This window comes from Aythya marila (assembly GCF_965140915.1).
Source record: "Aythya marila genome assembly, chromosome: 1".
NCBI lineage: Eukaryota > Metazoa > Chordata > Aves > Anseriformes > Anatidae > Aythya > Aythya marila.
The window spans coordinates 69,286,559-69,314,497 of NC_139042.1; the positions used below are offsets into that span (position 1 = coordinate 69,286,559).

The 27,939-nt window shown below is 42.2% G+C and overlaps 1 protein-coding gene across 1 annotated transcript in view; it reads left to right on the forward strand.

Moving 5' to 3' along the window:
* Positions 1–210: 210 nt before the first annotated feature.
* GABRA5 (gamma-aminobutyric acid type A receptor subunit alpha5) overlaps positions 211–27,939 on the forward strand; it is a gene marked incomplete at both ends in the record, with an annotated part of 54,929 nt that continues 27,200 nt past the window's right edge. The window contains 5 exons of the mRNA XM_082760521.1: positions 211–296; positions 9,153–9,274; positions 10,441–10,508; positions 10,622–10,842; positions 26,964–27,046. Coding sequence (XP_082616647.1) covers positions 211–296; positions 9,153–9,274; positions 10,441–10,508; positions 10,622–10,842; positions 26,964–27,046 — 580 coding nt within the window. The remainder of the gene's footprint in view (positions 297–9,152; positions 9,275–10,440; positions 10,509–10,621; positions 10,843–26,963; positions 27,047–27,939) is intronic.

Below are 27,939 nucleotides of genomic sequence, written 5' to 3' on the forward strand. Positions count from 1 at the left end.
AATTTTACATAAACAGATGATGTTTACATAAGCCTGAAGAAGTTTGTGAAAAACACAGAGAGCAGAAGATGCGGTGTGAGCTGAAGTCGGCTGTCCTGCTGCTCGTCCATGTAATAATTTTTCTTTTTTTTGTATTGTTGCAGCGTGAGAACAAAGTGAGCAGCTGCACCTTTACCAAAGCAACCACCTGCGTTACTCATCTCCTCTGGAATGGACAATGGAACGGTCTCTGGCTTTATCATGATCAAAAACTTCTTCCTCTTCTGCGTTTCCATGAGTTTAGCCAGCCACTTCGGGTAAGTTGCCAATTGTGTTTGAATTTCTGCTGTGTCTTTTTGAAGGAAATGAAAAGCTTTGGCTCCATGTGGTGTGGAGCAGCAGCACAAAACAAGCAAGCTTTGCATTTGATCTGAATGTACCGGTGTCGGGAGAAAAGGAGCGGTTTGCCTTCCTGCTCCAATTTTCTGTTTCCTATCAGCTCTCTATGCTCATATCATTTTTGCAGGGGGGGAACGTGGAAATTCAGCCTGGGCCTTTGGCTGCTGAGTGCCCTGAGCTGGCCATGGAACAGCCGGGTGCTGATGCACTGGCTGCTGGTGTGGTTGCACTGAGGAGGGCTCGCACCTTCCCTCTCACCTGGCGGCACAGGCTGCAGGCAGCAGTGCCAGACTGCAACAACAGCAGGACCCAGTGCATGCTCCTAGCTGGTATAGGCTTCTTAGTGAGTAAGATTGTGGCCGCTCAGGAGGACAGCTGAATTTGAAACTTGCTAGAGTAATTAGAAATTACATTTCCCTGAGGTGCATAGCAAGGAATTCTGCTTCCTCATTTTTTGCTTTGGGTGCTTTCTTGATTGTGAGATTTTTAAAACTGTATTGAAGAAGTACTCCTACTGTAGTTCTTCAAAACACACCCACAAAACAAACAGAAAAACCCTATTTACATGTTTTCCCTAAAATGAGATATCTTCGGAACTTTCCAAGATCAGACTATGCCACTGAACCCCGAAGAAACATTTAGCAAGTGCTCTGGAAACGTAGGTTGATTCTTTTTTTGTGGAGGAGAACAATTATTTATGATTTCACCAGAAAAAAGTAAAAAAAAAAAAAAAAAAAAAGAAAAATCCTCCCAGTGTGCTGATTCACAAGCATACCCATCACTTCTTTGCTAAAAGAAGGTACAAAATGGAGATGCAAATTAGCTTCTTATTTCAATCAAAGTATTTTTTTCCAGATTGGAACTAGAAGACCAAACCTTGAATGACAACTCTCTGTACTGTAAGCAAGACTCAGCCCTGTCTTTAGTGTGTGTCTTAAGTAGGTGCACAGAAAGCTGTGACCATAGTGCCATGTATGAACAGCTGCAGACCTGCACCCACAGGGAAGGTAAATTGCTGCAGTCTGCTTTATTCACCTTGGAAAAGCTCAGTCCTGCTTTCACTATGGCCTAGGGCAAAACCCTCACTGGACTTCTTGATGGAAATGAAGAGGGCTTAGGTGGTGTGGAACTGGTGTTGAACTTGTCTTGACATGGTAGGGGTATAACCAAGTATTACCACACTGAGGACATCTTGAGGACTGTTGCCTCAAGTCCTTTCTGACTGCCCTTATCCCTACAGAAGGTGTTAACTGCACTAGTTTGGCACAACCTTTTTGGTGGGGGGGTTGTCTACCTTCTGCATTGCTCATTGAACAGAAGAATAGAGACTGCAAAAAAAGAGGCTTAACTCTCCCTTTTGACTCCCAAATAAATTATGAACAGAAGTTTCAGGTGGGAATCGTGTCCCATAACCTGTCAGGTAACCAGAGCAGGACAGTTACAGGAATGTAGGACACTCGTCTTCTGTGAGTTAGTCAAAAAGCTGGCGTGCACTACAACAAGATCATCACGTAACAACCCCTCACCCCCCCACCCCCAATTTTTCTGATTTCATAATTGTAGTCAGGGCCTGCAGAGATAAGCAGCACCAATCCACTGCGCCATTCACATGCTGCCTTAGGGCTGAATTTTGACCCTGCTCAAAAGACAGAGGATGCTCCAGCGCTTCTGTTTCAGAAGCAGAAGCAGTTTCAGAGTGTAATTTGCTAAGTGCTTTGGGACTGACTCTTCAGGACGGAACGGTACAATTTACATGTAGGCTGCTTTATTAACTGCTACGATCCAGAACTTAATACTGATAATACTTGCTGTTGCTACCAGATTCTTTTTTATTAGCTTCATCCGTGTTTGGATTGCACTGCCACGTTTCAGTGCTTTTAGCAATGTGCTAAACAAAAGTGATTGGCTAAATGACCACAAATTAAAAAGCAAAATGCAGCAAAACTTTATAGATGAAGGCAGAGATTTGTGTATGATCCTCCATAGTCATTCCATGATTATATTAAATCATAAATACAGTTTTTGATGACTTAGCTAAAGCCACCTTTGGGGATTTTGATGCACAATGCCTGGTAAAATAAACAGGAATTATGTATCTCAGTCTCCTAGGCTACTTCAGAAATCTCAGCAAAAGTCTGTGATTAATGGTTAACATAAATGTGGAATGACTATTGAGTGTTATCCTCATCAGTAGGCCGTAGAGGAGGACTGTAGGCATGGTTGGTAGAAGTTATTTAAGGAAAAATCATAGAATTAAGATTCAAGGATATAGGTCGAAGGAGAAGAGCATATGATTCCCTTATCCCTATTGGTGTAATTTTTCTATGACCCTACTTCTGCATAGAATCCACCACGAGTCAAGGCTTTTTCAAGCTTGTGTGACTTCAGCCTCAAGTTATATCATGATCTAATGAGTTACGATATAGTACTGAAATATTTGGAGATATTTACCTTACAGACCATTGTGAGCTATTTAGAATAGCGTAGAGTAGAATAGTTCAGTTGGAAAGCACCTACAAAGATAATCTGGTCCAACTAGCTGGTCACTTCAGGGCTAAAAAAAAAAGTTAATTCACATTAGGGTTAGACAATAATTAGATATCGAATATAACTGTGGGGGGTGTTTTCAGATGAGACAGGAGTCTGATTCCTTCTGTCTGTTTTACGTGAAGGGTTGCACTGAACTCACTCACAGTTTCATGCCTGCAAGGTCTGAAGGATCAGACTGTCAAAAGCAGGCAGAAAGTGGGTGCTCTCCTGGCAGCAGGTCAGTGGAAATTCAAAATAGTTTGGATTCCACCCCCTTCAGACTGATGCCCTGCAAGATCAACGTAGTGAGGTGGAGTTTGTGGGATCGAGCATCCCACAGGTGGAATCAGTTTGTGCAAGGTCCTGTCATGGCAGATGCTGTGGGTGCTGGGGCAGGGCTGAGCATCTTGCCCATCCCAGCCCTGAGGATGGGTGATGGGCTGCTGGTTAGCAGGGAGATGTTCCAGGGATGAGGTGGCACACGATCAGCCACATGCTGACCAGCCTCATTGCGCCTTGGCTCATTTTTACAAGCCCCAGGCTGCATGTGGGGACATTTTTGGGGACAAGCTGATGACAGTTCCTGCACACGCTTGCGTTTTAGGAGTGCGATTTCAGAAATCTGTCCGAGAGCCTAAACCAGCAGGGACGGATGTTGTTGGTGTAACCACAGTTCAGTCACCATCTGCTAATAATATTTATAATAGTAGAAACACGGGAAACAGAAGATCCCAATTAAACGTAGCTCTAGCCAACGCAACACTTTTCTGTGCGCGGTGAGAATTTGCTCTGCAGCGGGTCTGTAGTTTCACATACTTTCCCACTAGCTCACTGTCCTTATCACTGAGAACATAATCCTGCTATTTAGTCTAAACATACCTCTCCTTCAGGCTGTGGCATTTGCTTCAAGTTCGTCTCTGCAACCCTGAGCAGTTTGTTCTGATGGGTTATGCCTTTCTGAGTAGTCACAGATGCTGGGGAGTTCTTCCTTGGATTTTTAAGACTCATTTTCTGAAAATTATCATATGCTTACATGGTTGTGCTCATCTTTTTTTTTTTTTTTTTTTTTTTTTTTTTTTTGTATCCTGTGTTGCTTTCCTTCTCCATGCCTCCAGATAGCTTTGCAAACATGTCAGAAACCCGTCAGCCAGTTCCCACAACTGGAAAAGCAAGGGAATTGCTGCACAGGGAAGGCAGGAAGAGGTTCATTCCTCTGCTGAGCAGAAAGCTGTGGTTTGAGCATCACCACCTTGCCAACATTAAGCAGGCTGACCAGGTAGCAGGTGCTACCTGCAGGCCATCCCACATGTATTGCCTTTCTGTCAGCCTGCATTTCAGCAGCTCGGGGAAGCAGGGTGTACTGGGAGGTGTGTAACATCTTGGGGAGAAGCTCAGGATGCTGAAATGGACATAAAGGGGTAAGAGGGGTGAGGGTGATAGGATACCGCTCTATGGGATGCAGGCTTTTGTCACACTGCTCAAAAATTGCCTATTCCCAGCAGGTAGTGAAATACTGCTCTTGGTAAATAAAATAATGAAATTATTCTTAAAACATCTGCAAGGACTGTTAAAGTTTCAGTATTTTCTGGCATCTCTTTCCTGTATCCTAATCCGTTGTGAAAGAAATGAATTGTCAGGGCTAAAATTCACAAAGTATCAGCATTTTTAGATCTGAAGAATCTGTAAGAAAGGGATGGGAAGAAGCCCACTCGGAAAAGTAAACATATTTCCTTTGATATCTGTCCAGCTGACAGCATCCAGAACTGTGCAAATGCATTCTCCACTGTTTTCTCTACCAACTGTTAATTTGTCTCAAGTTCTGGTATAATTCCCAATCCTATTAAAGCAAGTTCTTGGAAACTTTACTTGTAAGAGAGAGAGAGAAAGAGAGAGAGGAAAAAAATAATAATAATAAAAAAAGTTTGCAATTGCAAAATATTCCTCAGTTATTTTCTAGTGTGTCTTACTTTATTATTATTATTTTTATTTTTTTTTTTTTTTAAAGTTTCAGGAAAATCATGAAATATCTACAATACATTTTCCTCTTATTACAACAGAGTTATGAATAGAACATGTCACAATTTTGACTAGATAGCAAAAAAGACAATGTTTAAAATGGTAAGCGATGAACTCATCAGAAGAGGTAGTTGAGCATCTTTAGAGAGTTATTACATTTTACACTGATGGCCTTTTCTGTAGCTTCTGATTTTTTGAGTCACCATGAAATTGCAGTATTAAATAAATATAATGAGAAGTATTCCTGGTTGGTTTAGTTTATGTTCAATAATGAGCTTTAAATTTAATTATCTTTGAATTTTCTTAGCATCTCCTAAGGTTCTTTTCAAGGTTTATTTATATTCCATAACTGAAAATGTCTCCTTCAAAACCATTTTTGATTGCAGCAAGACAATAATGTGTTTACCTACTAATTTGCTGATAAAACATAACCTTTACATGCGTGGAAACAACTGGTTCAGGATATCACCTCTTTTCTTATAGCTGTATTATTCATACAGCTATAATATCTAATACTCAACAATGTGTGCAACTTTAACAGTCCAGTCTTAAAGCTTTGATGTCATAAAAGACAACCTCAGCACTTAAACTGAAATGTGAACTGCTGTTTTACCAGCAATCTCAGAAATTCAAACAACACCCTAACTTTTATATGAAATAAAAAATAACATTTGCATTAATGGCAAACAGTAATCCATGTACAGACGCAACTTCACATAATACTGACATTTCTCTAAAATTCAGCATCAGATGCCGTCTTTGTCTTTCACGTATGGGTGAAGTGATCTGCCAAATCTAAATTGGATTGCTGTTTTGCAGATGAGGTACAGACTTTTTATGAGTCTTCACGGTAGTCATTTCCCCATCTTTGTCATCTATTAATTAGCTTTTCTTGTGGGGTTATACAAGTATTTCAGTATTTGGGGTGTGTATGCTGTTCTGGGGAAAGATGTGTGTAGCCAAGATAGAAAGAAGCAACATCAATTACTCATGTTAGATGCAGAAGAGAGGTTATGAGAACTAGATATATTTTGTCCTGTCTCCCCAAAAATAGTTCAATGGGAATCTTTCCTCTGAGTTCAATTGGCTTTGAATTCAGACGTAAGCACTAAAAATAACAAGCTTTTTTCAAGAGCAGAGAAACTAGTGGAGCTCTGTATGCTGCGTCCTCAGCACCGTAGTTTTACAATAACCCAAGCTCCACATTTGGCATCTCTTGTTCCCATCTCCCATTGCAATACCTACATTTTACCTCTGCAGTCTATTTCTCCCAGTATCTTTCCTAATCACCCTGCAAGTCTCCTCCGTATCTCTTAATTAGCAGGGAGGAGGTGGGCTGGTTTTGCTGAGGCTGTTTTTGAGCTACATGCATGCTGACTGGCCCAGTCAGCGAGCCAGAGGGAATAGGCGGCTGCTGACCTCACATTTTTACTTAATGAGGCACTAATTTAGATCTCTCTCCCCTTGTCTAGTCACTGCTTCTCATGAAACCTGTGGGAACGAAATGAAGTTTGATCTCTCTGCTTCTTTGTCAGATGGATTGGAAAATGGAAATGGCTTCCTATGTTGATATGGCGGAACAGGCAGACAGCATGACACATGTCTCTTTCTCAAGAAAATGGGCTAAAGAGAAACTGAGAAAAGTTTTAAGTAGTGCTTTTACCTAAGCTTTAGTTATGATAACTGCATAGGAAGAACCTGTGTGACTTCCATCTCCTGTCCCTTTTTGTTAAGGTACCATGTGTATGTAACACCTTTACTAAGCAGTGAATCCATTTGGTTATAACTGACAAAAAATATATATAGTCTTTTGTTTTGGATGGCCCAATGTGCCAGGATGTATAAAGTTTCTTTAATCAGTTTGCATCCACTGGACTAACTGCATATCATTTTAGTCAAACATATCTGCCTTACTGTTGCACAACAGAGAAAACTGGTCGTTAGTTTGATCTTCAGACCATGGAGAGATAGGACAGCCTAAAAAATGGGTGAGATTCACAGATGAACTTTTGCCTGCAGCAACGGGAATGTCACAGAATCACAGAATCACAGAATTTTCTAGGTTGGAAGAGACCTCAAGATCATCGAGTCCAACCTCTGACCTAACGCTAACAGTCCCCACTAAACCATTTCCCTAAGCTCTACATCTAAACGTCTTTTGAAGACTTCCAGGGATGGTGACTCCACCACTTCCCTGGGCAGCCTGTTCCAGTGCCTCACAACCCTTTCAGTGAAGAAGTTCTTCCTAACATCTAACCTAAAACTCCCCTGGCTCAACTTAAGCCCATTCCCCCTCATCCTGTCACCAGGCACGTGGGAGAACAGGCCAACCCCCACCTCGCTACAGCCTCCCTTGAGGTACCTATAGAGAGCGATAAGGTCACCCCTGAGCCTCCTCTTCTCCAGGCTGAACAAGCCCAGCTCCCTCAGCCGCTCCTCGTAGGACTTGTTCTCCAGGCCCCTCACCAGCTTCGTTGCCCTTCTCTGCACCCGCTCAAGCACCTCCATGTCCTTCTTGTAGGGAGGGGCCCAAAACTGAACACAGTACTCGAGGTGCGGCCTCACCAGAGCTGAGTACAGGGGGAAAGTCCTTCTGTGGTGGCTTGTCCTTTTGTGGTGGCTTCAGGCTCTCCCCATGATGAGCTTGTTGAGGGTGGCAGCATTGCCAACCTCACCCATGCTGTGAGGAACCACTCTTGGCCAGGAGTTTCTATGTGCTTCTGCATTTCTGGGAATCAGACCAGCCTGGCCTTGCTCCCTTTCCTGAGAGGCTCTGCAATCCTTTCTTTTTCCAGCAGAAGCACACAAGATGTAGTGGGGGCAGACACAGGACTGTGTGTCCCCCAAACTGGGTTTGACTAGTGTGTAGGGGGTGTTATGTGGCCACCAGCAGCTTGTCATGAGCCAGGTCTTGTGCCCATAAAACTTCCAGACTGTGCCCAGGCTGAGTGCATGGGTATCAGCCAGGTCGCATTAGTGTAAATCTTGTGGAGGTACAGGTTGAGGTCACTTATCTTTCTTCGTATAATTCTTGTTCTGTTAGGTAAGTATCATGCATATTTTACAGGCATTCTGCAAGGCAATCTATTCAGAGGAGTGCTTGGAGAGTCTCTGTTTATTTGCAGATTTATTTCCCTGGGGATTGGTGATAAATAACCAAGGATTATTATCTTTTTTATCTCTGGGTCACTAGTTCACACCGAGATCAGGTGCATAAAGTAGGGTATGGCTACCTGTGGGGTGATGTGCCCTCTTTCACAGATGGAACATTTCTTGGTGATTTCAGCAGAGACTTAAAGCTGAATAAACACCAAGTCTGAGAAAACTTGCCATTTTAAGAGGGTCTTATTGCTTGCTGCAAGTGAAGCCTGTTTATGGATAACTTACATGTCTTTTATCTGTTCTTTAGTTAAGCAAAGGCATTAGTAGGCAGGGGATTCTCCTGAGTGTCTTTAAATTAAAATGAAATGGATTTAAAAATGCAAGTTTTAGTAGTGCTGTAAGCTGGGGAATCCTTGTGGGTGCTTCTATGTAAGCCAGCTTCCTAGGTCTGAGCCTTAGATACCTGAGCAGACAAGTTTAAAATAAAAAATCAGTGGTATTTTGCTGGCTTGAAGGACCCTTTCTGAAATATATCTGTCCATAAGTCACTTAAAAAAAAAAAAAAAAAAAAAAAAAAGGAGTTCAGATTGAATGCAGAAAAAAAAATCTGGTGCAAATATATGGAGCAAAGCCCACTACATGTTGTTGTTATTTGCATACTACAAGGTGTGTGGGGGATAATTTATGCAGAAGAGAGAGGAGGCATGAAGAATTGTTGTCTTGGTGCTGCAGTATTCCTTTCAGGTACCCCAGTGATAGCTGGGGTGGGATTTTTGGATGCAGTGGGAGTTTGTAATCCTCAAATGAGGTTAGAATTTGTCCTTTGTTCTGGGGATAAGTTACGTAACGTGTAGAAATGAGAAGGTGTTTGGTGTGTAAGGATTAAATAGTACCTTCAGGCAGACTTGAGGGAGCATCTCCAGGAAAATCCGTGCTGCTCATCCAGCCCTACCATGAGCTGATGCAGTTTCCCAAGACTGAAGAACTATTGCCGGGGAAAAACCAGGATGAGGTGAAATGGGAGGGGAGAGGGCAGGAAGCTCGGAGGCTCTCATCTTGAAGTTTCCTTGAGGTCCCTTGAGATTGATGCAGTTTTTGACGTGTTTCTTTTCTTTTGCATGAAATAGCTTCTCGCAAACGCCAACAGCACCAGGAAAAGAGGACGCCAATGATAACATTACCATATTCACCAGGATCTTGGATGGTCTGCTGGATGGCTATGACAACCGGCTGCGCCCGGGACTGGGAGGTAGACTGGCATGTTGGCTGTGGCCGGTGAACTGTGTGGGTGATGGTGCTACAGAGTGACCCCTGCCACCCTCACGTATGGACTTGGTGCAGCCTTGATGAGAGACAGGCCAGAAATCAGACTTGTCTCCTGGCAAGCAGGGCTCCATATAGGGGTCACTGACATCCCTTTATTTCAGTCATCAACCCTTTGAGGTTGGATGAGAAGAGCATGCATGATGCATGCTTTCTGTAATTGAATTCATTTTGGTTTCCTTTTCTCTCTCTTAAGGTGAGCGAGACATGGTGCTAGCAGGTTGCCGCAGGGTTCCTTAGCTGGTCAGCATGTATAAAATTATGCCAGCAACAAAAATCTGTTTAAAACAGAACCTCAAACCATCCGTGTTTAGACAGCTACAGCAAATCTCTATTGATATGTCATTTTGATAACCTCTACAGCAGCTATTTTAAAACCGTAACATGTGAATAGTTACTTGCCATCCTAACCTTGTTGAGCCCTCCCTCAGCTCTCTTTCCCCCAGATTTCTCTCATCTCCTTCCCATGTGTAAACCATCTGTTATGTTTCTTCCTGGCCCTTTTTTAATCTGGCTACCCCCACCGTTTCCTCTTGTGAGACCAACACATTGCTTTCGTTCCTTTCTCTCCTTCTTCTCTCACTTTACGCAGAGATGCTTGAAAATAGGGCTCGATGCTCCTATCTTACGTAACGAACTTCTGAAATTTCTGCCCTTAAATTAAATTAGTCCTCGGTTTGAAAAGATGCCAGCAAGACCTAAAGGTCTTAAGGGTGGAATTAATTTCACCTAGCTTTGGACATCTATAATGTAGATGTCTGCCATTGAGCAAATCACCCAGTTCAGCAGAAGGAAATAGGCCTTTCCAAGGCACACTTTGTTTCATCCTGTGGCAGGCATCGAAAGCTATCAGTCAGGGGAATTGCACCTTTGAAGGGCCTGTTTCTTTCCACTGATCATAAGGAAAGAGCCTGGGCTCTCAAAGGTCGATGTTTGCATTTGATCATGGAAGAAATTCCTCCTCAAATGTCTTCTTAATTTCAATCTTTTGGGGATCTTGGAGTGATTCAGAAGTTGTTAAAAGAGAAATGCATCAGAAGCACGAATTGCATCTTAAAGCAATTACTGACTCAGAGCCTATATTTATTACAGAGAGAATAACACAGGTGAAAACAGATATCTATGTTACCAGTTTTGGTCCCGTGTCAGACACAGAGATGGTAAGTTCTCGCATGTGGCTCCCAGCTCAGTTGTATTTACGGGGCTAAAGCCATTTTCAGAACCATCACTACTGTTCTGACCCTGCCATAACCCGGTTGTTTCTTTATGCCAGGAATATACCATTGATGTTTTTTTCCGACAAAGCTGGAAAGATGAAAGACTTCGATTCAAAGGTCCTATGCAGCGCCTCCCCCTTAACAATCTGCTCGCCAGCAAGATTTGGACACCAGACACTTTTTTCCACAATGGCAAGAAGTCTATTGCTCACAACATGACAACCCCAAACAAACTTCTGCGCCTTGAGGATGACGGCACTCTGCTGTATACCATGAGGTAATAACCTGGATTCATTTCTCCTGATGTGGTTTCCTAACTAGCTCTGCAAATACTGGTGGGGTATGCCACTTCCCCCACCCATAGTAAAGCCAGGCAACCAGTCCTTCACACATATTTGTGTGAATATCAAGAAAAGTGGAAAACATAATCACTGCCTCCAAGTACCAATTAATTTGTAGCTTCTGAATACTGCTGGTGCTTAAATATTTCCTTTGATTAAATGGAAGGCATATTCTCAACAGATTTGATGATTCAGTCCAGCATTTTTTGTGAAGATCTGTTCTCTCTTACTATTTGTGTTTGCAGCTGCAGTGCTGATTGCAGGAGGACTGTCCCAAAGGCCAGAGATTGGCATCTTGTTCTGGGGTAGTATATCCTGAACCTTCGAAGCTTTTGTTATTACTTTTTCAATTTTGCTAATTGTGCTAAAAGGTGAATCACCTTAGGGATAAACAATGTATGTTAGAAGCACTGTGGAGCTGTTCTAGCAAGTATTTTCCTGAAAACAAAGCTGGTGCATTACACTGACATAGAAGCAAACCAGCATCTTAGTTCTTCAGGGTTGTGCTCCTCATCTGATTAGAGGATACTGTCAAGATTCATTATTGCATAACCTAGATATTAGATATAATATCAGTAACATTAGAGGATTGTCTGAAGTTCTTCTCGGGCTAAATCCCACATCAGTGTACAGCGATTTGCTCATTAAAAGTAATTAGGCTGTAGTAATTAAGACTGCCTTGTATCTTCAACAGGGCTTTCTCTGAGAGTGTAGTCATACGGACAACACTTGAAAAGAGATGAAAGAAAAAAACTATTCTAAGCTTGTCTTATATGAGCATGTAGTGATGTCTGAGACCCATCAAAGAGGCTGGGAGCATGGCATTAAGTGCTGAAGTGCCTTGAAATGGGGGTTTTCAGCAAATCTGAGTGCTCCTGTCCTGCTGTGTCTGGTTCTGTGGGGCTGGCTCTATGGGAGCCCCAAGCTCTCTCCGTCTGGGCTTGTCAGGGCTTGGGGTATTATGCTTCTGTATGCAGGCACCTAGAGCATCCCCAGTTTTATTTCAGGTGTTGCTGCCCTGATTTATTTATTATTTGGCCCTGGCCTTAAATCCCTTGTCTTGACAGGAAAAGAGGAAAAGAGATTTAGAAGAGTTAAGGTATCCTTATGTCTTACAGCTTTAGACTGTCACTGTTGTACCTGCTCTAGTGCTAAAAAGGCTAAGACATGGTAGAGGTAATGTTTACAAGAAGGAGAAGAACCTAATTTCCCCTCATTTTCTCTGGCTATATGTATCGCTGTTCTTTCTCACACTTTTTTGCCAAGTTATTGCTTTCAGCAATAATAAACTCCTGAAATAATGTGAGGATAAGCACATATATGTTTAGATGGATGAAAGTGAAAATAACTATAGCTAATGCTGGCCTTAAAGCCAGCCTTGCCAGGACTGCCCTAATACAACACCAGGGGCTGCCACAGAAGAGATTCATGATGATCTGTGTAAATTACTTGTGTTGGTGAAGCCCAGAGCAGGCTAGCAGTCAACTCGGAGCAAAACATTACACAGTGTGTCAAATTTGCAGCTGGCATGATTTTTTTGGGGAGGAAAGCCCTGGGTTCTGCAGTGTTAAAGAAATGCAGCAGAGCACAGATTTGTTGGGCAATTAGGGCTTGACCCAGACTTTCTCATCATCTCCCCCAGTGTCTTTTCCTCTGGTATTCATAGAAAAGAAACCTGGGTGCACAGCCCGGATGACAGCAGCAGTCACAAGGGAGGACTTCAGCAGCAGCCTTACTTACACCTCTGGGAGGCACTTGTACAGTTAGGTGGGATGGATACTCACTCTCTGAAAACATTAGGCTAAGGCTCTTTGGAATTGATGTATTTATAGACTACAGAAAGACACAGAATGCTTTTGTAGCCTAAAAAAAATATATAGTTTTTGTAGAGTATTGTGTGGGGGTGTGCATGTGTGTGGAAATAAATTCCCACTAACCGTGGTGTATGTGATAAGAAATGGAGCGCAAAGCTTTTTAAATAGCTTTCTTTCCACTATTGCAAGTAATAACTTTAAAAATAAAAGAGTGTATATCCTATTCTGTTCAAGCCCAAGCCAAGGGACTGTTTTTGTAAGGTGCACAGAGCTGTGCTACCTCAGGGGTCTCAGTCTTTCACAAAGGACACTGCAGCAGTGGGAGCAGTGGATGCAGTGCCACAAGGTGGTTGGAGAAGCCCATCCTGACCCACACTGTGGTGTCTATGACCTTCACTCAGCCCCCTCCAGCCACTTCCAGCCCTGCACAAGTTCCCATGGAGGTATCAGCTCATCAGCGCTACCCAGTGAGGCTTTCCCCAAGAAGATAGGTGCCGTGGGGATTTTTTGGGGCAAAACTTCTCGTCCTGGTGGTGGTGTGCTGGTTGGAGGTAGCGGGTCCCAGCTGGGGCATGTACTTCATGTCCCACAGCTCCCACCAGGCTTGCTTGGTCCTCAGAATTTGGGGATGTGGAGACAGTCCTCCATTAGCTCTGCATTCCCCTTGTTTCCAAGGAGGAATCGCGAGCTTCCCAGACTGTACGTAGGAGTAATCTGTGCAGGGAGGATCGGACCCTCTGTCATTGACAGCGATGCCGGAATTGCTTTTGCAACCTCGCATCTGGCTGCCTGAATGAAGAGGAGGAAAGCAGCCGAGCCAATGCTGACCTTCCATCTTATTTGACTTCCAAATATACCCGGTTTGATCAGTGGAGCAAACTTCCAGCTTTAGCACTTGTCAGTACATATATTTTCATGATAAATGTGTTTACTTACAAAGAAAAAATGAATTCTTTGCATATTGCATTTGATGATATGTTGTCTGGGTCGGAAGTTGATGGGATGTATTTTGCTGGGGAAATGTAATAAAGAGGCTTCTATAATGTGCGTTATTAAAACTCTTCTGCCTGAATATAAGAACACAATATGCTCTTTAGATAGATTTTGTAGGCAGCAATATTCTCTGTAGGGAATAGCTTAATAATTCTGATTGGTTTTGATTTGGTGGGCCTTATTTGTTTTATTTCGATAATGTGGTTTACAAATGATACACTGCTGAAGTAAGTGTTGCAAATTCTTTTTCCGCCCCTAGAGGGGAGCATTGTCTGCAGCTCCATTTTCATTATTTATTTATTTATTTTCAGTAAGAGCACTGTGGTAAAAAAGCACTAGTAAATGTGCTTCATATTTCACTGATCTGTATAGAAAATAGCTTTGTAAATGGAGGGAAAAAAAAAAAAAAAAAAAGAGTGAGAGATTCCCCTTTCCCTTCAAATACTCAGAAATTATTTAGTATATCTTAGTTAAGAAATAAATGCTGTAAAAGGCATAAAGCTCATGTGTTCCTTAAAACTATTCTATTTCAAGGACTGTGATTTAAGTAGCCTTTTCAGGCTAATAGAACTCAAATGTCTCAGTGAGCAGCCTTTTTTTTACTCAGCAGGGAATGACTATAAAGATAAAAGCTTTGATAAACTTTGCTGTAAAATGCTGGAAAAAGTGCTACCAAGTGCTGCCAGACTGCCTTTACTGCCAGAAATTATATGAGGTAGAGCACGCTCACTAGAACTAAGCTTTTGGATCGCACTTGAACTTTTGGAGAGTACTTCATAGGCAGTTTTTAGATGGGTTTCTCACAGCTTCTGTGTACTGAGCAATCTTTTTGTGTCATCACTTTCTGAAGAGAGCCCCATACCACCTTTCTTACCTCTGGGTAGCCAGAAATCTTCTGGAATTTGGGATTTTAAATGTCACCTGGTCATATGTGTGAAGTACGGATTTCCCCCGTATTATGACGACTGAAAATCTGAGAATATGAGAGTGTTTGCAGTTAAACATGTAGCATTAACCTGCAAACACGTTTTGTATCAGCTTGGGAGAAGAAGATATTTGTCAGTACGTTGTTAAGAAACTCCAAAATCTTTCGTACAGGCCCAAAATACGAAAGATTTTAATTTACGTTCATTCATGGAAGACATTTACTGTTTTGCAGTGTGTAGATTAGCCGTCCACTTGGTGGCAGCATCACCACGCTGCTGGGTGCTCTGTAGCTGATGCACTGGTTTAACCGTGCTGAAAATCGAGTTTCTTAACATTAGCACTGAGCGTTAAAACTGCAAGTGCAAGTGTACATGTGTTCTTGGTGCATGTTAGCACACGGTCTGCTCCTATATGAAACACTTCATTAGCAAGCTAACCATTTCAAACTGTAGAGCTATTGACAATAAAGCCAATTAACTGGAAGACGCACTGCTGTTTTCAAGGTTTTGATTGGGAAAGCCAGGTTTTGTTTGCTTGTTCTTGTTTTCTTCTTTTTTTAAGGGAAAATTATTCTATGAGAAATGTGTGGGTTTGTAAGTGCTGTCAGTGCCAGAAGGCGCCCTTTCCCAGATGCAGATTTGCTTGTGTGGCCCTGAGTGAGGAGTGACCAGCAAATTTACACTTTAAAAAGAGATGTTAATTTTCAATCAGCCAGCTATCTGGACGGGAACATTTCTGTTCAATTTGTGTGTGTTGTTCTCATTTCAGAGGGAAGATTTCATTTATGCATCCATTTATTTTTTACAGAAAGGGATCTGGCAATGCTTTGGGCATTGTATAAATATTACAAAACTAATTAGGAGCTATCAAACCATACAAACACACATTTCCTTTCACTGTGTTAAAGACTTGCTGCTTTCTGCCTCTTCTTTCATATTCAAGCTTCAAAAAGCCTGAAGCTGGAAGAAAAAAAAAAAAATAATATTTCTTCACTTTGGGCTGCATCTTACAGAGTGGTAAAAAACTGCTGTGGTGCCAAGGACTCTCAGTTGCTTTTCATCAATTCACATTTTGACAGAGCAAGAGAAACAGGGATATACAAAGTGAAAGGCCCTTCCCTGAGGACAGCGTATTAGCAGGATTCTTGTTTTAACACCAGGCCTATTGGTTCCAGTTTCTCTGATTTTATTGCACGTTGCCCCATTTCTCAAAAGTTGTCCTTTATGGAACCAAGATTTGTTGTTTTGAAAAATCCAGAGCTGGAATTATCCACAGGGAGGGAAAGGCATCAGAGGAGACTGTGGTGTAATACAATCAAAAAGGGCAATTATTACCTGCCCAAATATAGTCCCTATGCAGAGTGCATGACAATAGCCTATTCTGCTGGTAATAAAAGTGGGCAGAGCCCTGCAGAGATCTCTATCACAAAGACAGGAACTCTCACAGCAAGGGTAAAATTGATTAAAAGACAAAACCCAAACCAGGGCCAGCCCTTCTTTGGATGAGGGAGATGTTTGGCTGGACTTTGAGGGGTTACAAAAGATCCACCTTTAGTTTCAGCTCAGCACTGAGCACTGATGCAGACCTATCTTTCTGTTGAGGTGAGATGGTACAATTTCAGTCATGTTCCCATTTTATAAAAATGAACTAGGCCAAGTACCGTTTGCTGCTGCTAGCAGGAAAGCACAGCTGCATTGGTGACTCTCTCTTTGCCCAAATGTGTGGACAGGTCCCAGGTTATGTTCAGGGCTTCAGAAGTACCTCTTAGATGTTGAAGAATTGTTTTGGCTACTCTATCTTTTTTATCACCAGGGGAGCAAAACATTGCAGTGAACTCCCTAGTTGGTTCACTTAAACTGAAATTAAAATCTTCATCTGCCTAATTGGAAATACCATCCCCAGAAGTGCATTTATGCTTGTGCTGAAGCAGTAGCCTGCCAATGAGTGATCTGTAATACACAGTGGTGGAGTATACCAGGCCGTATGGGTGGGATTCACCTCAGCTAATTTCATTCATCTGTAACGCTGATGGCTGCAGCTGAGCCTCTTGGCTCATAATTGCTCCCAGTTCAAGGGAGGGAATATTTTAAGAAGTTGGTTGTCTGCATTATTGTAGATGTCTACTTCAGTATGAAGGATGCTTATTTCTCTCCAGTTACGCTGACGGGGGTTCCTGTTATTTTTTTTTTCACAATGGCAGAAAGAAGAACCTAGGGATGCTACTGTTGCTATTGGTACCAACGACTAGTGACACAAATCCTATCCCATTTACTTACTTCCATAGGGGGTTTCTGCTCCCATACTCATGTAGACTGGAGATTGCTGGTGTGCAAGCCACTAAAGGCTGTGGAATGTTCTGAGCAGCAACTGGCCCTCCAGCGGTGTTGTGGAGGACTTTCACTGTTTCCTTTCCATGCAACACAAAGCCCAAGGCTGTGCAAGTACAGCACTTGTGAGTGCACTTAAATTGGTTTCACTCCTGCACTTTTACAATGCACCATAGGAAGAGTAAAAGAAACCCCTATAAATCGCAATCCTGCCTTTGGTAGTTTTGATGAAGGGAAAAACCCTTGTGGTGTCTATTAGGTAAGAATTTTGTTGGTGAGGAAAAGGCTGTGTGGTGACGGATGCCAGAGGCTAGCTAGGTGCTGGTGTGGGCCAGGAACCCATGGCTGAGCCAAGAGCTGGGGATTGAGAAGATGCATTTGAGGGCTTGCATGGGATAAGGCTTTGTAGGAAATGGGTGTGGAAGGATTTTGAGGAGAGTATCTGACGGTCACTGGGAAATAAATCAGAAGTGATACAGGTTGTGGTGTAGGCATCTGAGGTCTAACATGCTGCTCTAACATGCTTCAGAAACATCTGAGCAGATGAACACTTCATGGTGGAGTGAGAGATTACTCCTAAAGCATGTTATAACACAGGCATGTTATTACCCTGTAGGAAATTCATGGTAATTTGCCCTTCTCTGAAGGTTTCATCATATTGCTAACGTGTAGTGGAGTAAAGTCATGCAACAGAATGGTTCCTAGTTTCTTTTTGGGTAGGAATAGTCTTTGTTGTCCTATGCCATTCCTTTCCACTTGTCTTCTTCAGCCTTCCTACAGGAAAGTGTCTTGGTATGGCAGTCTGGGTGAAGAAATATATATGGCTTGTCTGTCATTTAACTGGTAGTCTGTACCACTGGCAGCATGTTACCTGCTCTTAAGACATTACCTTTGGAGATCTCAGCTACTTTCTAAGAGGTCTTATTATGTTAACACATCTTATGATGATGTTCAGCCTGACTACTCTGTTCACTGCTGTTAATTAAAAGTTCCAGAAAATATATGAACAAATATATATTACAATTATATTTATGTATTTAAAAAATTTCTGAACTGTTGTTTCTATCCAACTGCTCTAAATTATGAAGTGACTTTTTTTTTCACCAGGTTCTAGCTAAAGTCCAGAGGTTGTGTCCTTTATATGCATTATACCCAATGTAAAAACCTAGGAAGAATTTCTGTAAGTAAGGGTGGCCTTCCCTTTGTATACTCTTGTCAGGAATTTGAGCCAGGGAACTTGGAGACCAGAAGGGGAGATAACACCCTGGGCTATTTAGAAGGCTCAGTTCAGACTTCATGAGGATGTCTGATTGCTCCACAGTCTTCTTTTCAGTGGCTAATGAACTTGTCATATGTCTTGTCCATGTAAAAATGCTGTGTTCTGGCTTAGAGATTCATCTAAAAGGTCAGGAAAATAAAGAAACGCTCTTCAGTCAAAATAATAAACACCTACTATGTTTCTGCTACAAACTGTGCATCTTAAAAACATTAACTATGCAAATTGATTTCATTATCAATAAAACTCAAAATGCCATCTCTACATTTGCAAAGTCCAGTGCTGGAACATAGTAGAATTATGTCTTTTACCGTTTTACCTGCTCTTGCTTTACTGTCACTTCTGAAGGTGTCACTGAGCTGGCCTTTTTCTGTGGTGCATGTGTACATGCATATGCATGTGTTTCTGTGTGAACGAGCAGGGTAAAGATCATGTGTTTCCAAGCGAAAGAGCAGATCATCAAATCACTTGATGTGTGCCCCTTTCACACAGAAGTGTGGAGGAACATACTCAGAAGACAAGAGATCTTGATGAGAGGGGCCTGGGAGGTGGACGTAGAGATGTGAAGTGAATAAGTGGAGTCTGGGGTCATATGTGTGTTGCTGAAAGGAAACTGTAATGTAATGTTTTGGAACTCTAGATCGTTCATCCGAACCATGGAAAATAATCAAGGATTTCAGCTTTTTGTTTAGGGCTGCCAAATCAAAAACCCTTCTACCCATCCTACCATGTGCATCCCAGTCTTGATGTAAGAGAGTCCAAACAAGCTGGTACTGCCCATCTGGTCCCCCCCACCCGTTATTACTTTATAAATCCATTTTGCTTTATTTATTTATTTTTTCTATAGGAAATTCTGCATGTGGTTTTGTGCCTATCTGTACAAATATAAAGGCTGTATGAATGGGGAGGAAGGATGGCTGTGCAGCCAAGTGGCACTCATCCAAAGGGGGGCTGTGTGCCACATTGACAGACAGAAATGGAGGAACAAAAGCCCCTTTGGCCAGTCAGAAAATCTGTGCTGATCAAATTGTTTAATTGGCAGCATCAAAACTGGAGGGCAGGTGCATTGTGCTGCATCCATCACAGTCCTTAGCCTCCATTTCCTATGGCATGTGCTGGAGCTTTCTGTGCTCCCTTGTTGCTCGTGTACTTGGGTCTTCTCACACTGAAAACAAGGCTCAGATGACCCCTGTTGTGACTCCGGACACTGCTGCCACTGGCCACGTTGGTTAGGTGATCATGGTTGAGACATGTAGCATGTAGACTTGGGACAATATGGTATAGTGAAGTGTGGGCTGGTTGAGATATTTCCCTATTTACCATTATACCTATATCAAAAATGACATGAGCTATTGGTATTGCTAGCACCAGCTAGATGATGATGATGATGTTGACTATTATTATTATTATTATTATTATAAATTCAAGAATTAAGTAAAAATACAAGCTACTGCAGGGGAGAGATGTGAAGGCTGTCTTCATGGAGTGTCAATGAGTGTTCATCATATATAGGGGACCAAAAGGGAGAAACATTTGGAGAGCCTTTTAACTGAAACTATCAACTAGATGTGATACTGCACTATGCGTTTATAGTACAGCCATATAGGTCTAAAGTTTCTCTAGGAAAGTAAGGTTTGTAGACAGAGAACCTAATGAAGGTCTTAACTGCCCAAAAGCTTGTGTTTTTTTTGACTGCACGAGTTAATCTGATAAAAATAGATTTATTTCAGAGAGAGTTATTTTGCTCTTGGATTTGCATGGCAAGGATACATAAGCATAAATTCAGTGCTCCGTTCACTGTTTTTACCCATATTGATTAAATACTGTAGAATGAAAGGTATTACCACTACTATAAACTTTTGCCAGGAGTTGGAAATGTGATTCACAGAATCACATTTTACAATTAGGTTGGAAGAGACCTCCAAGATCACCGACTCCAACCTCTAACCTAACACTAACAAGTCCTCCACTAAACCATATCCCTAAGCTCTACATCTAAACGTCTTTTAAATACCTCCAGGGATGGTGACTCCACCACTTCCCTGGGCAGCCCATTACAATGCCTAACAACCCTTTCAGTAAAGAAGTTCTTCCTAATATCCAACCTAAACCTCCCCTGGCACAACTTTAGCCCATTTCCCCTCGTCCTGTCATCAGGCACGTGGGAGAATAGACCAATCCCCATGATAAAAGTCTATATCTTTCCACGATCCCCACAGTTGTTTCTGTATCTTCCCAAATCACCATCAAAATCAGATAATTTAAGTGCCCTATGGGTTGTTTCACTGCCTTTCTAAGAACATCCTGTGTGTAGAGGCTGAACATCTCTCCTTGCCCCCATTAACGAGTGTGCTCAGGATGTGTCAAGGTATTCTGTGTTCAGGGAGGTTGTTCCTGTAGTGGCACAGTTTTTGAAATCAATCCCATCCACCTCAGACCATCTCAGGATAACCTAATCTTCAGCACAGTTAATGTAGACAATTAAAGACTTGTTCTCACACATCTGCATAAGCTATGCTAAGGGTTTGGTTCACTTAAAATGAGTTTTGCTGCCAAGTACACCATGCCTCTGAATTCACAGCTCAGAAAAACATCAGTAATTGGAGTTCTTAGTCTTCCATAGACTGTGCTCTTTGGCATTTCCAAAGTACATTTCAGTGTCACATAAACATAATACATTTCTGCAACACAGAAAAGTTGGGAAAGGGTAGTATCTTGGCAGAGTGATTAAGAAAGAGAAATAAGCCAAGACTGAAGTTTCTGCAGATCTCCTCACTCCAGCTCAATGCTTTAATTTCTGTTCTGTGGTCATTTTACATGGTGATCCCAAGGAAGTGAGTGTACAAACAGCATTATAAATAAAAACTGCCTTCATGTCCCACAAAGAGGGGCAGAACAAGGCTTTGAATCCTCCTTTGGCCACTTATCCAACGTGATGATGGAGCTTTGTGAGCATGGTGGTGTTTGAAATACTGAGAGTAATCAATTGTCAATCAACTCAGTCTAAAAAAAAAAATCTTTATTTTTCTGTTATCCATGTGAGTGAACAAGGGTGTGTACCAGAGATGCCACCAAGGCATGAACTGTTCTGCTGAGGTCCCGTTGGAGTAGGCACCTGGGGAAGCTTCTGGAGACCCTCCAGCAGAAGGGTCTGTCCCAACAGCGAAGTCTCTCTTTGCAGAGAACCAGCCAGCTGTTTTGGATGAGGTGTGTCTTGGGTAAGGCTGAATCCACCTAACTCTGTTTTGGCATTCCTGGGAGAAGCTGAGGTAGTTTTGAGATGGGTTTCAAGTAAACATTTTGCCTTTTCTAAGGAAAATAGTTGTGGCTAGCTTCATGATGGGCAGGGCATTTTGGCTCCTCTGCATCAATTCTGGCCTGAGCCCCACAGTAGTAACTGGTTGCCAGCATAGGCAGGGCCAAAGCAAAGCATTAAAATGTTTCCTTTAATTGGAGGCAAGGCCAGTGCACAAAAGCAAGGAACTCAGAAGACTGAGCTGGTCTGGGGGCTAAGGCAGACAGGCAGGAGAGCCTCATATCGCCCTGACTCCAGTACCCCTAAGCCAACAAGTCACAACTGCAACGCATCACCTTCATCAGTAACTCTTCAATTATTTAACACTTGCTTTAACTACTTCTAAAAGCCACTGGTAACTCTGTCTTTCTGCTTTCTCCTCCTAAATCTCTCTCTTTATTTGTTTGCATACTAGACCTAGTAGCTGATAAGAAAAAGCAGGTTGCCATGGCTGTCTGCTAGCTCTCCAAGCAGGTGACTGCCCTCACCAGTCACCTCTGTAGCCTGACAGCTGCAGATAATACTCCAGAAAGTGTTTTCTACACTTCCAGGGAGCCAGAGACATGACGGTTTTGCTCAATCTCCCAACTCTTTTTCCAAGAGTAATGCTCCTTGCATTGAGAGAAATATGTGACAGCATCCCTCAACTTTCTTCGTCCTTCTCCTCCCCATCCCTTAATACCTGTATTGTGCCCTTCAGCCCCCCTCGGGCAACTGCAGGATAAGCGAGGAGAGCCCTGAAGTGCCCTGTAAAAGTGTCTTGAGGGGCAGGGTGCATTGTGCCACCAGGACTTCTGCCAAGGAACTCCTTGCAGCACACCCAGTGGGTGACTGGGTCCCAAGCATCTGCATTTATTCTCTCATCGCACACCTCCTTCTTCCCTCACCTGTTAAAAAGGAATGGCCTCATGAAAGAGTCAGCATGCTTAATTCTCTAGAAGAAATGTTTGAAGATGACTTTTATGGACTGAAGATGTCTTGCTGTGAAGTCTTGCTATATTTCTTAGAAGGGTATTCATTATATGCATCTGAAGTGTACTTTGTTGAAACAGAACATCGGTGATCATTTTATGTTCTTAAAGTAAAGGCAACACATAATATAGGCTTGATGAAAGTTTCATTTACAATTATGAATAATATGTTAAATAATTTGTAGACAACTTTTCTTTTTTTCTCAGGTAATAAAGGTATGCTATAGGGTTTTGCTGGATGATTACCTTTTGAATAGCAGTGTAAGTATTTGGAGCATTATGAAAGTGAAATTTTGTAGTTAATAATAAATCAGCAGCTGTAACCAGGGTTTCTTACATATTTTGGGTGAATACCAGGCCCATTGATGTCAGGGAGAATTTTACCTTTAACTTCAGTAAAATCAGGGTTTCATCCTCCCATTGTAATGGACCTTTAACAGCTACTTATAATCTTGTCAAAAACTCTGTTTGAGTGAAACTAATCCCATAGAGCTTTTATTAAGACAGAATGATAGTGGAGGAGGGAAGCTTTTAAATGCTTCTGTTTGAAAGGACTGCAGTTTGAACAGTGCTGATACTGTGACAGAAAAACCCTGGTTTTGAGATTGCCTCTAGCTCAGGTAACTGCACAGTAAGGTCACTCTGCAGTGACCATGTCAAAAGGATTATACAAAGGCTGTTTTATATTTGCATGTCAAGATTTCCTTTCTCTTCCTGCAATAGCTGCAAACTGGGAGTAGCTGTGTTGTAATCAGCTGTGTAAGATGGGATATGCAAAATGTACGTAACCTGTGACGCAATGCTAAAAGAAGTGTGCAAATATCACCCCAGCTGATATTTGAAGGAGCAGACCTGGACACCAGTTTCTTTGTGATTCTTGGAGCTATTATCTGAATTTGTACTTTGTACTCTGCACCTAAGAGCAAATCTTTATGCAGTGACCCGCGCTTCCAGCCCTGAGACCATGACAGATGGCTGCTGTGCAGCTTCTTTTTTCCTGCATGCAGTTGAAAATCTAGTCTCTTTGAACCAGAAGTCAATTTTGGCCACAGTCAAACAGTGGGGCTGTTTTTCAGGTCCTCACACTTCAATGAAAAATGACTATCATTGGGCGTAGAGTGCTGTGCAAAAATTTACGGTGGTGACATTTACGCAATATATCAGAATGCACAGTCAAGGTTTCTGTTGTGTTCCCCTTTACAAGACCCTGCACCAGCATCAAGCAGTGCACACTGTGTAAGAGGTAACCAGGGGAGTGTTCACCAAACATTTTAAAAGTACATAAGAGATTCAGCTGTGTGCTCCTAGGATTAGCATATAACAGGCATAGCCAGCTCTTTTGCTCAAGATGGCCAGATTAGGAGTGGTCCTAGGTTGGAGTCATGGGAAAGGGAAAGAAACATGCAGATATCAGAGAGAACCAGTGAAAGGAACTTCTTTCAAAGAATCCATGCAACAAAAGGAAAGGCTGTAACCAAGTGCATTTGCAGCTGCTAAACTCGTTTCTCCTTACACCTGGGCTAGACCCAGGAGATAGTACCAGGTGTCATCCTAACGAATGTGCTGCCTTTGGTGGGTTGGGGACTTCAGAGAGGGCAGAAGAGTAGCCCTGGTACCTGAGATATATTGCAGCTTCTGAGACAAGTTCTGGCAGTACAGTTCCTTAAAGCTGTAGTTGATACCCTTTCATTTAATATAGGCAGATATATATATATATATGTATATATATAATTTTTTTTGGGGGGGGTGGGGGCAGAGGTAATTGAATTCCACTAGGTCACATTCTCTTTGCACCTCACCTTCACTTCTCCACAATTACAGTTCAGGAATGTCAACAGCCTTCCTCATTATACATAAGACTATTTTTTTTTTTTCCCAGAGATTCAGGCAGCAAGTTGTAATTCCTAAGACATTCAGATGAAACAGAAGGTCTTATTCATGATTCTGAATTGAATCTTCCTTCACTTAGCTTCATGATTCCACAGATGCTCTGTTGGTAAGATGGATATAGGGATCCTTTCCTTTGATGTTTGAAGATGGGAAGTACTGTAAGTGTTATGAAGCTGCAGCCTTGAGGTGTTCAAGGTCAGGCTGTATGGGGCTTTGAGCAACCTGGTCTAGTGGGAGGTGTCCCTGCCCCTGGTAGGGGGGGGTTGGAACTGGGCAATCTTTAAAGTCCCTTCCAACCCAAACCATTCTGTGGTTCTATGAAACAACTTACTATAACCATTGGTAGACGAAGAGAGAGGAGGTGTACTGCAGTAAAACATGTCAGCTTTATCTTAGAGCAAGGTTTCTGAACTTATCAAGGAAATTAAATTTGCAATACTTAATACAGAAGATATATCAATGCATAGGAAGGGTTGCAGGCTGCCTTTCAGGTACCAGTTAGATTAATTTTTATGAAAAGCATGCAGGTTCTGGACAGGATGCTGCTAGCACCAGATTGTTAAATTCATCCATGTTGCACTCTCAGTGACTGGCTTTGCTCGCTCTGGTGCCCAAGGGCAGTCTCCTCTGCAGACAACTCCATATTTTAGTGATTTTGAAATTTCTTTTATAAAAATAAATTCCAAGAGCAGGTTTGCCTAAGGGCAGGTATCTCAGGCCTCAGTTACTTCTTTTCTATATTGTAGGCTTCCTGTCTGTTCTTACAAAATGATACATTATCTCTGTTCTGAGCTGGACATTTTTTGCTTTATATGGTTTATTATCTTTATATCTTCTATTACTGTTTGCAGTTTGCCTTTTTCCTTCCCTGTTTCCCAGATCATCCTCATAATATGATCCCTAGCCAACGATACTATTACATTTCTGTGTGCTTATTTTTGTCATTTCCAGCTGCTGGTAAAGCTCCAGAATTTCTGTGTGTTGGCAGTGAGTGGAGCTGTTTCCCCCAATTTATTGTCCATGTAGCCTGAGTGCCCCAGTAAGGCATCATTGTGTTGTATTGAATTGGACTGTCTAAGCGCTGTGCCATCTGTACACAGACAGATTGTCACACTTTATGGTCCTTTTGGATAGGAGTTCTCATAGCAAGAGTACTCGCTTTGGTGTGGTAGCACTGAGGGCATATAGCTAGGCAGTCTGGCTACATGGCTCTACTGTGATATGAAAGGGTACTTCTATGTGCTGGTAGTAGGATGTTGTGGATTTCTTTGCAGAGATTTGTTCCATGGGGAAGCAGCTTGGTAAGGAACCAGGGCTCCCCTCCAACAGAGCCCTGCATTACCCCAGCACAAGGCAGTCCTTGGTGCTTTGTCTCTGCTCTGTCACCTCTGAGATGGGATAGCTGCATTATGTGAGAAAGGCATATGGGTATTCATAATGTAAAATGAGATTTGTGTCTTCACCATCCCAAGCAAACCATTTGTACCAAGCAAATATCAAAATGGCCTAATTAAAAATAGATTTTCATTGTGCTATATGCTGCATACACCTAGTGAACTCAGCTTTGGCTCTGTTGATATATTTGGTATAGGTATAACTGATATATTGCAGTGCTCAGAAATGTACCTCAGACTTTTATTTGCATTCAGCTCGATCTGCGTATCAAGCAGAACATCCATGGGATGTGTCTGCTTTTTCTAAGGGTTTTTCCTCTTCTTCCCATATGTCTACTATAGCTCGAGTTCCCACATAGTGGCAGGGCTGTCCCAGTCGTGTTTTCCTGACAGTACTTCACAGGATGTTGAACTGAAGTGGATTGCCCCCATACCACATGACTTGCACAGAAACTAACTCCAGTACTATATGCTTAGCTTGGTGGGAGTATCCAGAATATCCATTTCACTATGGTAATACACAGCAGTAAGCACATAGCCAGGCAGAATTTTTTTCACTTAGAAAACAAACAAACAAACAGAAAAAGTATTTGGAGATTGGAGATGATACAGTCTGTCATACAAATGTAGTTATGCTTATTTTATGTACAGCAGTTTTCATTTGTTCAAAAGTGCTTTGCAGAAGGCAGGCAATATTGCCCCTTTTGTATGAGGAGAATTTGGGGTAAAGGAAGGTGAACTAAATTACTAGGCCCTTTTCAATGGCTCTGATAGGAAAAGTCAGTGCTTCTTTGTGTCTGTACCAGTGCTTTACTCAGCAGTCAGACTCCTGGTTTGGTGGTAGTACCTACACAAAGCAGATAAGAATGAGGTCTGTGGCAGAAGCTCCAGCACAGGAGCTCCTGCACGTACAAATAAGAAAGGGTGATCTTACTGAAACGGCCTGCATAAATAAAAACCAGTCCGTGTGGCTGAGCAGCACCAGATAAGGCCCACAAGCACCATTCTCTGCCTGGTTTATCTCCTGTTCAGGTTAGCAGGGGGCTGCTGTGCTTTCAGCAGGAACCAGGAGCCATCAGGAAAAGCTTGCTTGTGTCAGCACTCACACGTAAAGGGCCTAGAGGGAAGGAGCCGATGAAAAATGACAGGTTTTCTTTTCCTTCCTCACAGATTGACCATCTCTGCTGAGTGTCCCATGCAGCTTGAAGATTTCCCCATGGATGCACATGCTTGCCCATTAAAATTTGGAAGCTGTAAGTTCTTTTCTCAAATAAGATACAGAAAAATGCCTTGCTACCTGGCTTTTCATGTTTGGCGGTGTCTTGTATGAGTCTTTTGCCCTTCCTTCACCCTCCCCTTTTAAGACTGCTCCTTGGCACCCCCAGTCTGCCACCCCCACTGCTTCTCACTGCTCGCTTGCCATGAGTGTGCTTCATTTGTCACTGCTGCTGTTCAGCTCATGCTGGTGTGCTTCCTGGTAAACTGCGAGCTGATGTACCCATACCACATTCAGTGGCTGGCGTGAGATGTAGTAGTAGATGCAGACAACTAAGTGATGGCTGTAGTTTTTGTGTAGATTGATTGTGCCGTTACGGTGTTTACATGAATCAGACCGCAGTGCAATATGTACGTTGCATGTATTAAAAGAGAACAAGAACATTAAAAGAAGAAATATCTCTCCATTTGGCTTTAATAAATCCAGACCTGTATCTTGTTACATGATTTTGTATATACCTCTATATATGCACACATTATTCTAAACTGTATGCTGAATGATGATTTTCCCTCAATTCCAAGCCTCTAATCTACCATACTGGTGCCTTGCCAGAAGCTTACTTTAAAAATAACCTCAGGGGATCAGATGGTTATATTTAAATACAAAGCTCTTAATTAAAGTACAGATGAGGCTACTACAGTAGGCATTTTTTATTTCAGTAATCAAATCAGAGGTTCCAGGTGCAATCAGTGTCTCTAAAGACTTTTGAAAATTACCAGACAAGGCATTTTGCTTGTCCCTGAAGCTACCTAGCTTCAGCATTTTTCAATGTTTTTTTCAGTCATATCAATTTAGAGTCACTAATCCTACCAAGATTAAGCTTTGCCTTTATCTTCTATATCTGCACTGGTTTAATACTGGCTATGCATT